The sequence below is a fragment of the Sinohyriopsis cumingii genome, chromosome 9 (genome assembly GCF_028554795.1).
Source record: "Sinohyriopsis cumingii isolate HCF-2022 chromosome 9, ASM2855479v2, whole genome shotgun sequence".
NCBI classification, from domain to species: Eukaryota; Metazoa; Mollusca; class Bivalvia; order Unionida; family Unionidae; genus Sinohyriopsis; species Sinohyriopsis cumingii.
Genome location: NC_142969.1, coordinates 49,431,066 through 49,446,743, shown reverse-complemented (window position 1 = coordinate 49,446,743; position 15,678 = coordinate 49,431,066). Strand labels below are relative to the sequence as shown.

Genomic DNA, 15,678 nt, shown 5'->3' with positions numbered 1-15,678 from the left:
GTGAAAATAATCTACAAACCATCTTGACAATACGCACATACCCAACAGAGGAATGAACCAAGTCGGGGATATAATATAGACACATACAGACGCACACCATGATCAAATAATATAATGCCAGTCTTTCCCGGATAGTTTTAATCAAAAGATCTGAATATTTTGTACACATAATTAGTAGGGCAGATAATGTTTCTTAGGATTTTTATAGCTGCGGATATACTCAGAATCAGATATTATCGTATTGGCATTCCAATGGCATATCGACCCGATTGAAGTTCTCGTAAAGATTCGTGTTCTCTGTGTCCAAAACTATCGTGCTGTCTCTTTCATTATTATGCATTGACATGTATTTTTGAGGGTCAAGAGTTTCTCTAGCGGGAAACAAGCCTTTCTCAATTTTGCTGGACTTTGTTTCTTTGCAAAGAGCGGCATGCTTTGCCAATAGCTCGTGTCCTTGGACATGAAAGCGTGATGTGGAATTGTTAGTGTTAATGGGATTTTCTTACAAGCCAAGTTGCGGATCGATATAATCGTAACGCTCGTTACAAAGAGGGGCATGCTTTCTCAATAGTGCGTGTCCTTGAATGTGATAGCGAGATGTAGGATTGTTAGCGGTAATGGGATTCTCATACAACCCAAGTTGCGGATCGAAATTATCGTAACCTTCGTCATCACTGACTTCTCTTGGATTATTTCCTTGACCTTCTGTGCTGTCCTCGATCTTGTAGCCGTTACAAGGCGTCGATTTGCTCTCTGATTCATTATTCCACCGCATAAAATGGTCTCGGGGTAACTTTTCTCGATCTTGTTTTGTCCTGAAAGAGTGAACAGAGAAATGTATTTGCTGCTCCAAAATATTGCAATATTTGAAAAGATCTTAAAAGATAACTACGGCGAAACGTTTCATTGATTTATTCTCCATATATCATGTAATGTTATGAATGTACATTAAGCACAGCCTAGGTTCTAGGCTTTATAACTTTTCGATCCTTTCTAAATTTCTAAAACCAAACTTTAAAAAGCGATTTCTGGGAAATCATTAATTACCTATTTACTTAGTATTTCTATTCTATATTGCTGCCAGCGTAATCTTTGCTGTCAAAAGTCATTTGCAAAAATATGCAACCTGTAAACCAGGAACATATATTTGAACACGCAAATATATAAACGGCAAGGTAGTCCAAACTACACATAATAGAACACGACAACCGCTTCGGTGACCTAGTGGGTAGAGCTTCCGCCTCGGATGCGGGAGGTCTTGGGTTCGATCCACGGCCGAGTCATACCAAAGACTTACGAAAATGGTACTAACAGCTGCCTCGCTTGGCGCTCAGCATTATGAGGTTAGTGTTAGGACTGGTCGGCCTGGTGTCAGGATAATGAGACTGGGTGGGACATCATGCTACATGTCTGCGGCATGATGCCCCAGTGATAGACATCACTTTAAACTGCCACATTGCAGACATCGTAGTGATATGACTGAAAACTTGTTAAAGCTACGTTAAAAATCCGAATCACACACACACACACACAGAGACATATATATATATATATATATATATATATATATATATATATATATATATATATATATATATATATATATATATATATATATATATATACATATACATATATATATATATATATATATAACAGGACAATAAATATTTACTTCTTCATTGTTTATTGGGTACATTCATCATATTGGAAGTCTACAAAAATGTAAATCCCTACTTTGTTGATGGATGCTTGTTATTGACTTGAATTAATATTTTACGAATTGCGTATGAATTCGAATTAGATGCTAGCGCTAATATTATATGCACATGGTACCACTGGGGGTATTTGAAAAGGTCTTAATATTATTGATAACATTTTGTTTCTTTAAAATGTCAATAAATGTAACACCAATCAATAAGAAAAAATGATTCTCTAGATAATTACATAAAGGGATATGTGAAACACACTTGACATCTGCTGATGTAATAATTATATAAAGTGATATGTGAAGCACACTTGATATCTGCTGATGTAATAATTATATAAAGTGATATGTGAAGCACACTTGATATCTGCTGATGTATGCTTGTGACAATGACAGACCCAAATGAATTTTAATCTTTGCTAAACGCATAACCTGTTCACTCAGTCAATTGAGGTAAGCACGATCATGCAATTGAACTGCGTACTGAGTTGTAAATTCCGAGTATAACATCGAACGGAAATTGTGAAACTTTCAGTTCACCATAATTCTCAGACTGGTATATTTACTAATACTAAAAAGTCACTTAATTCCAACGTTCCTTGCTCTTCTGTTCCATTTGGTGCGCTACGGTAAGTAAAATAAAAACCAGACAACCAATTGAAAACAGTTGTAACGAAAAAAAAAAAACCAACAATTTTATTAAAATGATTTTATGAGTATTAATTTTCTCTGTATTTGTAAAACAGATGTACACCATAAACATTGAGATGTACTACAAATATTAAAATAAGAGATAAATGAGGATAATAAATGACGATGATTTGACCATAGTAAGTACGGAAAATGTGAAACAAATCAAATTACCAAAGATAATTAGGATGGAATTATAATGTTAGCGTTCACGAATTATACTAGAATAAGATATTATTGTTAAGCATTCGATTTGAAACGAGAAGACTTTATATAGACATAAAATAGTGCAGTCCACTCCATGACATTAGAAATATTACATTTACAACATACCATGTGTAAGCTAGGAAGTTGTTGAATGACTGAAAGATGAAATGATATCCAACAATTTTGTTTTCTTAGAATAAATGTTTCCAGGAAATGTGTCATCAAGAATATATTTAAGAGTGTGAAGTTGTTTTTCTGAGTTTAAACTGATTATAAACTAGCAGATGCCAAGTCAAACAGCACATAACGCCCCCCACCGTTTTTATTTCGTTTAAAAGGCATGCAGTGTGTATGCCTTCCAAGTTAGTGTTTACGTTAGTTATTTTCCACGTGACTCCATTTATAGAAGTTAGTATAAAGTAGTTCTCCGTACAGTTTATACATAAATAAATGCAATTGGGTCTGATCACATGATTATGTTCGACCAATGGAAATATTCCTTTCATTTATCAACTGGTGCAACTGCAATTATTTAAAAGTTGATAATACAACGATTGCTTGTATAATCAAAATATAACTTTGCCAGAAAATAAATATATTTAGATCCCACCACCATGACGTATATACCATAGCTCTGCTTCTTTGTCTTTGTGGGGCAACATGAGATACTGTGAATAATGCAAACATTTAGCCATTATAACTTTGAAAATAACCCTACCTTCATTTCTCACTTTCTTTAGCAATATGATCAAATGGGTAATAGAGGCTGCATGATGGACTTTGTACATTTATATTGTTGTAGTTGCAATCACACCAGTTGCAAAAACTCAGCCAATTACAAATTTACAACAGTTTTGGAATTGGTTTCGCACATTAGCCGATTTAATTGATTGTCCTTAGGAGATTTTATTAGGTATAGCATGTTTAAAAATATACCAATATTTGTGATTCAATACCAGACCTAAAGCAACAATGAAACCAGCGGTCAAGTAATAAAACCATTAGTTTCAACAAACATTTTTAGGTCTTCAATTGTTGAATTTTCGTCTTCTGTATTTCTTCTCTCTACCTTAATTTGCAACAAGCATATAAGGTTAACGTAAAAATGACTTGAATAATCTCCACTCTCTTTCAGGTAATCTTTACACCAATATAATACATGAAGAATACAAATTCCCGAAAAGTAATAATTTAGAAAATTAAGATCTTAAGAAAAATTAAAATCATTTAACAAGATTTATAATGATTTGTGTAATGCCACGTCATTTGTACTGTATGTGACTGCATTACAAAACATGAAGGTATGAACATAATGATTTAAATGGAGATCGCAGTATTCCTTGTATTTCGATTGACATATATGAGACAGAACAGGATAGAAATATTTTCCCTGCAATAATACACTATGCTTGAGCGATAGTGAAAGCATATTGTTTAAAAAATGCAAAACTGACAGCGAAAACCCAAGTAAAATAAAACAGGAAAGAGGTGGCGTTGTTTGAAATTGTCAAAGTTATTACCAAGGAGATTGTGTAAAATAACACAGGAAAGAGCTGGGACCATTCGAAACTGCCATCATTATTGTTCTTTTGTGTAACTTTCATTATCATATAGTCCACTTCTTTTCTTTCTCTTAATGACCTAAATATTAACAATCAAACACTCCAGTTAAACTGCATTTGTTGTAATTAATTGTTATAAGTAAGAAAAAATCGATTACAAAACTTACATGACCATAGTATGTGTTCTTTTCAGGAGGTAATTAAATGAGATGTTTCTGTTTAAGTCTCATCAACTGGGCACTTAGTGCGATATAAGCAATGTTAACTTGCATTAGAAAGCTACCAATAAGGTGTGAAAAACCTTTAAAGGTTAGGTGATATCATCAACTGATAGAAATTTACTTATTAATTTCTTTTTAATTCTAAGATCATGGCATGGGACAAAAGATTGTTGTTGATACTGTACTGGGGCACTGTTATAGGTTGTCTTGATTTGGTAGCATCCGTATATTTCCAACTACTTGTTAGTTAACGTTTGAACAGTTATTTTTATTCTCAATTGGTTATAGTATAATTTTTATTTCTAGTCATATTCTAAAATTTAATTGGGAGATGAGGTTTCTGTTATCATTCTTGTCCTTTTAGACGTTATGAAATTATTCTTGTTCATGTAAGTATTGAGAGAAACATTGCATTGCAAAGCAAAAGGCAAATGCGAATATTAAAGGAGCATTCCAAATAAAGGTGGAAGTAGCTTAATTAAAGTATTGTGCTGTACAAACTATGGGAGTAAATTCCTACATCCAAATGATAAAAATCTGGGCATATATTCATAGCACCCTTTTCAACCTACCGTTGCACAAAGATAGCCAATAGTAACTCCTTCTGACATAGTGATGAAAGCAATTAATACAAAGCAATCATGTGTTCAAGAACTACAAGAAACAGGGACATTAGTATATGATTTCAACGAACAGATTCAAGGTGAAAATATTTCATCTGCGGCGCAAAGCTTGTTGAGTTATGGGAAAAAAGGAGAATTAAGAGGCTTTGTGTAAGATTTAATGGTTGTTTAGTCAAACATATGAAACGCCTAAACTTATGACAGCAGAAGGTAGTGGAAACAACTGTATATGGAGTATATTTACAGTCGTAACTTGCAACTGTAATTTAGATCGCATAAACTGTTGGAAAGTGTAGAAAGTTTAGGAGATTGCATAGTTGAAGATTTAGCAGATCCAGACAGTAGCTTTACAACGTGATGCAAGTGACGTAATGAGTAAGAGATAACTTACGATTATGTAAGAGTTTAAATGGTTGTTTAAATAGAGAGATGCAAAAATTATGACAGTTATTACAGTTATCTGCATGATTCCGAAAACTCAAGAACTATTGATCTGTCTGTGACAAATTTAGTATAAAGTAGTTTTTCCTAAATCTAATCCCGTTCCTCTGTCTTTTGCTCATACACTTGCTTCACGTGTTTCTATTCCTGCTACATTTGCTTTAGGCTAATCTTTTTTTTTAAGATTAAAAACGATTAAAAATATTACTAATCATTTGTGCTTCGAGCAGTCAAACAAAAAGTCAGCATTATCTGGAATTCATGGCAGGGTTACATCCTCATCTTTGAAAGCCGATGGACAGCTTGATTTATTTATAAATCGACAGGTTTTTTCTTCACAGTTGGTCATGCCATTTTACTTGAATGATTAGTTGAGTTGTTGTTTGCAGTAGTTATTAAAAATGTGGAAATTTGAAAAATAAACATAATCCATAAAATTGTAATTTATAAAATATTTTAAAATTTGAAATGTTTATTTTTAAATCTGCTTTTGTGGGTATTAGCATGAATAAAACATTTTCCGTTCGAGGTCATTGTCTTTAAAATGATGTTCAGTTGCACTTGCCATGGTGTTGTTGTCCACACAGTTTTTCCCAAATCATCGTCTCGTGCATGTCTTTGACGACTTCTTCCAGGGAGTGTATAATTTGTTGGAATTATATTTTGTTTCCAACGTCCTTTGTTTATAGCAGTATTAAATCATAGTTTAAAACAATCCGTTGATTTATAAAATTATTTTTACCGAACAATACTACTTATTTTTATAACTATTTCACAAGGCAGCAATAAAAATGTATCATAATACTACTTATTTTTATAACTATTTCACAAGGCAGCAATAAAAATGTATCATCATCGTTTAGTCTAACTTTGGAATCAGAAATATTTTGCTGAAATCTTTTCGTGATATTTTAATCTAAATCATAACGTTTCTTACCTAACTAAAGTTTTGGAGTAACATTTGGATCAACTTTTAATAGTTACAAGAGACTGTTTTATTGATGTTCTAAATTTGTAATTAGGAATATGTTGCTAAAGTCTTCTCGTAATGTTTTCATCCGAATCAATACGTTGCTCACTTGAACTATTATTTTCGAATAACATGTTGAATAATTTTGAATAATTACGAGAGACTGTGTTACTGGTGTTTTTTTGTGTTTGATGACTTCATATAAAAATATGATTGGATGGTTAAATTTAACATTGTATTCCAATGTGAATTGCAGAAGAAAGAAATCCCAATGTATTGCTTTGAATGTTAATTCGCTATAATATATTTCTAAAAATTTTTAATTTTCCGTAATTTTACTAAAACAGGTCGCTAATCACCAATTTACATAATTTGTTTCTTCATTAGCCGGATCTTATGCTAATTTGCAATAATCAATATAATTAGGAATATCTGTTTTATTTGTTAAGTTTATGCATCTCCAATTATGATGAGGAGAAATACTATTACAAATTATGTTAAAATATGTATATCTATTATCTAACAATTCGAAGTTATTGCCTGTTCAGCGTGTTTAGGTCTTTACCATATATGTCCGAGCGTGAGTGATGCTTATTATAAGCATATGTAATCTTTCATTGTCACTGTAATAAACGAACCGACATGTTATTGACATATATGCGTATTTTTACCTCTTAATCATTTCCATTCGTAACCACAATGACGTCAGTTAGATACCAAATGCATGAGAGAGATATGTGGGGTTGTGGTTTACTATTTTACCGTACTGATTTTGAAGGTTATGTCATGACGAGGCATGTAAAACAAATATAGTCACAAGTTCAATACATTAACACCTGAGCCTCCGCAGCACTTAAGAGAGAGCGAGAGAGAGAGAGAGAGAGAGAGAGAGAATAAGACAGACAGACGGACAGAGAGACAGTGACAGAAAGACCTACTTTGCATCAGAACGACGCGACTTGTATATACTATTCTTCGCAATGCTTTTAGTCAAACGTTTTTTCCGGTACTGCACGATGGCGACAATCGATAGAGCGAAGGGTAAGACCCATAAGGTCGAGTATAATACGATGAATATCAAATCTGAAATGCAGAAATAGAAGTTTACAAACATTTAGTGCATGTAACAGATAATACAAAATATCAGATCTCACAGACCTTACTTTACTTGCAGATGTACTTGATTCCAATCATGCGGTTATGTTCATATAACTTCGATCATGTACATGTAACATACATTTATATAACACTCATACAATCATTTGTATGCGTGTTAGCTGTTATTCTTCAGTATTATTGCAGCACACATCCAGATAAACTCGTTTCAGAATTTGAAAAGCTGCAAATCTCGATATCTCAGCCTTTCTGACAACGGAAAACCCCCTTCAAAGTATTATTATGCATTAATATATTATCAATTTGTCCATTTGCCGAAACTCAGTTTGTCCATTTGCCGAAGTTTCCTTCGTCAATAATTACTGAAACATCTCTAGCATTTCTCCCCAACAACTTGAAATATATGCCGTCTGTAGATGCATCGCATCCATGTGTAAGTGATATGATTCAAATAGCTTCAATATGACGATACATGAATTATATTCGATTTGAGTTTATTTTCCAGTGGCTGAATGACGTGAAATGTTGCTAGCGAAAGACACATGTGTGGCCAACTTAAGTTCAAAAGAGCATGTCCCGTGACGTATGCCTGCTAAATCTCCACGTAGCACAGAGGTATGACTGTAATCATCTTCAATAATCTACTTAACAACGGAGTGTATTTTATGCATATCACACAATCTCTTTATGTACGCATATCTGCATGTGACGATTTAGGCTATTGTCCTTTGAGCAAAAAAAAAAAAACACGTATATTTAGTGAATTGTTATAGCATGGTAAATGTATTTTAGAAGTCTTGATTTATATTTCGACAGTTAAATGATGTATATTTATGAAATAATGGAAAATGCCAGCTTTCTCTTATATATATGCTTTTCTTCAGAACAGTAAACGTGAGCCAAGTGAGTCAAGTGAGCCAAGTGAGCCAAGTGAGTCAAGAAGGTACATGAACTAAATGGATTTGTAATAGTTGTTGTTTTCTTTCACCAGAACTTGTAAATTCTAAGGTTAAATAAATTCACGGACATGATGTAAAGGAACATTTTATGTTGTACGAATTTTAACTGCCCATTGAAGTGTTATTATATGTACCATCAGGTTGCGGCTGGCTATAAGCCTTTAAATCAGCGAGCCGATGCATCCGTTCATGTCTGGTTGTTAATGTTATTGCGGTAGGGACGCCACCTGCAAGGGAAGAAAATATAACCGTTTTAGGCTAAAGTGAATTAACCTATTTTCCTTTTCTCTTTTCCTGCAAGAACCCAACTCATATTTGGTAGTATTTATGTCTGTACCTATGAAAAATGAAAAACGGCGATAGGTGTTTGCAATATTACATCATCCATCCAAAATGTGTGTGTGTCTGTGTTCTGTTTCTCCTTAAAACGTCATGAAAATAATCGTCTCTTGAACAGTATTAAACAGGCCCGAAACTTATATTTATTAGTTTCTACTGATTATATGCTCTTATTAGGTAATTTGGCACTCTGTTTTGACGCTGATAAAATGTCCAGGAATATAAATCAAATTACAGACGAAATGCAATCATAAATCACAGCAAGAAAACACTACATATGCATTGTTAAACATATGGTTGCAATTTAATTTTGAAGAGAAACCTTGAACGCGCCCCCTTTTGATTCACAATTTCTCATTTATTTTGATTTCAAATGAGCGCTGTGTAACATTTTCTTCGCTAGTGTTTGGGAATTTGTGACGTTTATTCAGACGAGGTTCTATGCGGTACTTTTTGCTACCTTATACTCCCCATTGCTTGTATCAAATGAAGACGATATGCCTTAATTAAAAGACAGTCTTACTCGCATCACATATAACGGGATGAGTCTCATCACATGAGGTTGTACCAAACTCAAATGTGTTGTTGTCCAGCTTCACTATACCGATGCATAACTCTGTCACCGTTTGCGCTGGAACTGTAAAATATTGGACAAGGAATTATTTCATAGAAGACATAGTAAGACTTTTTGCATGTTAAATTAATTAATAACCTATTTGCGACCCTAAAATATTATTATATATTGTCTTGTTTTCCATGTTTTACTTTTGGATGCTGACATCATCAATAATTTATAATATGAGTTTGTCTGTTTCATATCTATCCGAAAAGCAAATGTTCTTCCTATTTAGCTCGGAACTTTGAATACGTTAATTTAGAAATTACTTATTCTAAGAAATAAATTAATGTTATATACATTATTCAACGAACGCTAATTATTATTGTCTGACTCATTAGAGGACAAAATTGAACACTGGATATATAACGTATAAAATAATTTAATTTTACTGTCCAAAATATTGATTACTATCAAAATAACTTTACCATATGCAGACAGGATGATGACCATATAAACAATTGAGGAAACAAGATACCGATTACATCCAATTCTACAGAAGACATGCAATACATATTCAAGAGGTTCCAATGTTATACAAAGTGATTCTGACTAAATGCCTACTCAATCCGTTGATGATACTGGTAGCATTGTAATCCTTGATCCAGTATGTCCTGTTCACTGGAACAACCATTGGTAAGGCAAAGTTGTCCACCACCTGCAGGGATGTACTTGACTTTAGGCATTTTGTGACGGCATCAGTGTACGAAAGAATCTCCTCATTCATCTCAAATTTTCCGTCTGTTTGAAATTAGTACAAGTTTGATACATTTACGAAGACCAAACCTGAATGCAGACTCCATATTTTTATCGCTCACATTATCCAGAATATTAACCAATCAAAAAGCTAATACTCGTTCCTTCGATTAGGTGACTGGCGCAATATTTCTTGTTGTACACTCCAATAATTTGAACGTATATACTATCACTGAGTTAAAATAGTATTATTTGTTAAGACATGTTAATCATTTTATATTATAACTAGAAGTGCTAAAGTTGTAGAATAATTTCTTTCAAAACAAAATGCAAATTACTAGTATTAACCGTTCTGGAATTGAAACGAGGATAAGGTCTAACAAACCGAACTTTCTCGCCTATATGAAACAGATGTTTTGACCAGGATTATAAAGGTTCTGATCAACTGACATGAATATACCAATATCGCTAACATTGCTAAAGCCTACTTTGTTGCTAGTCATATGTTTCTTTTCACTAGTAATTAAATTGATACATACAGGTACAAGATTAGCAATTTAACAAAAAACAGGAAAGTTAATAATAAGAGTAGTATAGCATTCCTTCTTTAACTTTAACTTAAAAATCCATGAAGTTGCATATCGATAGTACAATAAAGAGTGTTTAAAATATCGCTGTATGCACAGTTTTTACCTTTGTTGTAAATGCAAGCAAGATTATTTCTTGTGTCCTCTTTCCTTACTGCCACATATCTGCATTTCCTGTTTGTCTCATTGACATCTGTTTTGTATTAAAAAGAGTGATGAACAGTCTATACATATATTGCAAAAAGTAATCATGCATAGAGAAATTGTATAAACTCTGCTATAAACCAAAAGGTATTAGCGCACATAAAGTTTCCTCTGCTTTTAAGAAATTAGGTTAGTAAAGTTATGTCTTGAGACTAATAATGGTTTTTAAAATATTAGAAAAGTATCAAAGTCGTGACGACACGGAATATACAAATTTTCGGAACTCTGGCACTATATTCATACTTATTTTTAATGATTTCACACGGAGGATATGAATATTTAACTTGCATATATATACATATATATATATATATATATATATATATATATATATATATATATATATATATATATATATATATATATATATATATATATATATATATATATATATATATTTATCGAAACCAATTTCAATCCCAACTTTCAATTTAACGCTGAACACAACTCCCCCTTCTTAAACTGGAACTCACTTCTCACTTTGGCGCTGAAACAAATTAAATACGGTTAGCAAGTACTGTTTGGGGCTTATAGAAATGTGTGTGTGTGTGTGTTTGCCACATTCGCATTATATTGCCAAAATTTGAATATATGCTTCATTTTAGTAAGAACAATATGCTGATCTACACACTGACATAATTTCCTCGAATCGCTTGAACACAGTTTTATTCATTTTCATAGCTACCATCAAAATTAAAGTGGAAAAAATAATTTTAGTCCCTTGAAATTTAACAAAATGAAACAAAAAGGTAAATAATATCTTTGCTATAATACAAATAGTATGGTTTTCGTTTGTCATCCATCGTTTGAAAACATTGCTTTTGTATCAGACAGTTCCCCTTTTATTACACAGTTTTTGGATAAGGTTGTTTGCACAGTTTTCATTAATATCGTCAGCATAAGCTATAACACGTATCTGAGTAAACGTTGGGCCACATGTTTATGCCTATACAACCATTAATTAACAAGAAATATATATATATTTGAATTCAGAGAGAGTAACAATATGTCGGGTAGAACTAATCATATATCCATTTATAGTTTGCTTCAAGGAACTAGCAGTCGGACATTTGTAGTAGATTTTATCAACGTGTGTTAAATGATATTTGTGGGTTATAATCCAGAAACAAAAATGTGACGGACAGTTGGGGAAACAAACGGATCCTATATCTGTATGTCCCTAAGAAGGGTATGACAAAAACAAGGAAACTCTCCTTAGTTTACCCTGTGTATAGCAGAAATTGTATTCCTTTCCATCGATCCAGGCGAATTCTCCAACATGAAGCAATCCAAAAGCACTTTTGACTCGCATTCCAGAAAGTATGGCGTATGACATATTATCACAAGCTTCTCGTGCCCTTATCCAGGACAACTGGTCAGATCCTCGAGTAAACTGTGTCTCGTTTCCTTCGTAAAAGATATAATATGTTATCAAAACAGAAGGTTACAACTTTTTATGTCACACTGCAGAATGAAATCCTTTGAGTCAGTCGCAAACTTGCATGCTCATGTACACCCACAGTGAGAAGGTAACTACGAGAGTTCATGTATGGTTCCGCTCTACAGTGTTATACTTTGAGTACGGTTTGATTTATAATGAAAATAATTTCCTAGGATTTGCTCATTAATTATCATTCAAGGTATTGTTAAACAAATTTTACTTTACTTTTGGTGTATGAGCAAATGGCGTAATCTGGGTTTTAGTGTGTAATATAGTACACACACATATATATATATATATATATATATATATATATATATATATATATATATATATATATATATATATATATATATATATATATATATATAGTGTGCGCGTGTGTGTATTATATAACTTTAATGTAGTGTGTCCCTTACTTCCGATGTAATCTCACGAACTCCTCCAATTGCTGTTTCGCAGTATCTGGACTTTAAATGTAATTTCTAAGAAACGAGCAGATAACTTTTTTCATTTTAAATAGTTAATCATACATTTGTTGCACTTTCCGAGGCTGGTATTGTCTACGCTGTTTATTTTCCTTATTTTAATAACTGCTAAATTTAGTTGTCTTTTGGATTACCCCAGGTTGATTTTTCATGCATATTGTAGGAGCTATTTTGACAGTTGTCTGTTTAAGTGCATGGCTTCCATAATTACCACATGCAGCTAATTAAGTCGCAGGACCTGCAATTAGCATTCAGTTATGAATACATAATCTCTATAATGCATGCTGCCACTGTAAACAAATTACCCTTCTAACTGTTGGGCGGAATCTATACCGACGTATGTCGGTGAGGTGACCACAGAGAAAGGTAACTCGTATTGTAATGATCAATTACAAGTACATTGCATGTTACCTTGTGACTATGTATACCATGAATAATTTCCTGCAAGTCATTTCTTCACTTTATAACTTTTAGAGTACATGTATTTTCTTTTTGTCAGAATAAATATTCGCTTGAAAAATATGTTTTCTTAGACATTTAAAAAGAGCACAAACTAAAATATCCTTGTTTTCGTTCAATAGTCAGGATTGTATGCTTTATGTAATGAGTTTCAAACATATTCAGATTTGAAAAAGAAGAAAGGTTCTGCAGAGTGACAAATTCAACATATAAATCAACATGCGGGTGATATGAGTGGTTACACATACCGAGAATTCTCCGCGGCTCAGAGTATACCAAAGACACTGCAGGTGATATGTATCCATATCAACTGCCCCTGTACTTGTATAACAAATAATAAACTAAACTAATATATGCAGTACGTTGAGCCTTAGCACCGCACGTATTCTACTTCATTCAAACATTTAAGATTCAGTTTACAGCAATGCCATTTAAAAATGATATTATACATAAAACTGCAATATTCGGGTAGATGAATTCCTACTGAAATTATTATTTTTCCGTTACGAAACCAAATGCTGAAAGCAACATACACACACTCACATCCCATTCATCGATCACAGTGGTATTATATTGCCATGCGATTAGATAACAATTGGTGTATGTAGGAAGAAACTTTGACACATCCGTTAGTTTATAAGTGATGTTTGGTGAATAAACCGATGATTTCATTTTCCTAATATAAATTCACATGTATCTATCAATTTATCTGTGCATACATCCATACATATTTTCCTAATATAAATTCACATGTATCTATCAATTTATCTGTGCATACATCCATCCATCCATCCACCCATGCAGAGGAAGAGACAAACATGTGGTCATATATACATATGTACAATCCGATGGAAACTCATCCATGCAAAAGAACTGACGGACATACAGAAAGAAAGCCAGTGAATCTCGCTTACCAGTTATTGTTTCGAAAATCATGCTTGCCCGTTGAAACTGAAAGAAGACTGTGAACATTGCAAGCAACATTGTAGTATCGACAATGTCTAAAACGTAAACTTTGGCAGACTTAAATGATGTATTGATAGCAAATCGTACAATACTTTCGAATACAGAATGCAACAATGGGAAAAGTGAAAGTAAGGATATCCTTGTAACCGGAAAACGTTATGCGTTTATACAGTTATGAAAATATACCGGTACATATTATTATGTTACTTGTTTAGCCTCGAATAAACAGTGGCACAAGAAAGAGCGAAAACAACAAACTTTGAAAAAGTACGGTAAAATTTAAAAAAAACATAAGAACTTACGGTTTTAAGAATCAAATCCAAAAATAATCCAAGAATAATCCATGAATAAAATTTTAGAAGTCCTAATAATAAAATGTTCTAATGAATTCAAGTTCGATTCTCGACGAAGAATCCAAGATGGAAGGCGATGACGTATGCTGTATCTTGTATAGTGTGGTTTTCTACATTTCCTTGTAGAAACTCAAGAAATGATCATCCGGTTTTGGCAATCCGAATAATTTTTGTGAAGAAATGTCTTTGTTAAAGAATTTAGCATGAGCACACATATGTTTCCAGGAAACAAGAATTAATCCTTTAGAATCCAACTAATCTGACGAAAAATTAACATATAACTCGAAAACTGGCTTCAACAGAAGGAAACTACTTAACATCAAGCGTTTTCAAACCCACACTGTGATTATTTCCCTAAAACAATGGTTATACAGTAATTTTTGAGACGCAGAATGCGTACCCGTACGATGGTCACGTGATCATGATTACATCACGTACTCTCAGCTTGACCCTGACAAAAATCAATCATTTTACTCTAAGAATAAAATTTTAAAAAAGTTGTTTACTTCACTAAAATCTATTTACGAGCCTAGGGTCACGCATTCAATACAGCCTCGATCTCACTCTTATTACTCCCACAATAAAATAAATTAAAACAAAGAACTTGTTAACGTGACTGTTACTAAATTCGAAATAGGTTTTGGAACCAGGTCGGCCTTATGTATTTACAGAAATGTTCAGTCAAGGTCAAGCTATTTTCTGGAAAAAGTACGAGTTGCGAGTAAACAGAACTACGGTACTTTCACATATAAAGAAATTAAAAAAATAGAAAGATTTTAAAACTTGCAAAGAATTAAATGAGATATAAAAAAAATCAAATATACATAACAATATAAATAAATGTATTGTTCCACTTTTAGAATTCGAGAAAAATTTTCTACATTTCCGCTATGACGATAAAATGCAAACGTCATAACATTGCTTAAACGATCAAGCATTTGTAGTTAGGTACATTCACTTAGAGAACTTACAATAACAAAATAGGGTCGCAGAGACATGCGTTGCCAAATATTATAAGTTCTTGATACAGCA

At 32.9% G+C, this 15,678-nt stretch overlaps 1 protein-coding gene across 1 annotated transcript; it reads right to left on the bottom strand.

The window, feature by feature from the left end:
- On the bottom strand, nt 1-14,363 carry LOC149791785 (uncharacterized). Its single transcript, XM_089969263.1, has 8 exons — nt 14,242-14,363; nt 12,164-12,346; nt 10,842-10,928; nt 10,017-10,193; nt 9,360-9,473; nt 8,632-8,724; nt 7,361-7,505; nt 1-815 (listed from the first exon to the last, which is right to left on the bottom strand). Exons 1-8 carry the CDS (start codon nt 14,309-14,311, stop codon nt 503-505), a joined length of 1,182 nt encoding a protein of 393 aa, XP_089825389.1. The 5' UTR covers nt 14,312-14,363; the 3' UTR covers nt 1-502.
- Between the last annotated feature and the right edge of the window lie 1,315 nt (nt 14,364-15,678).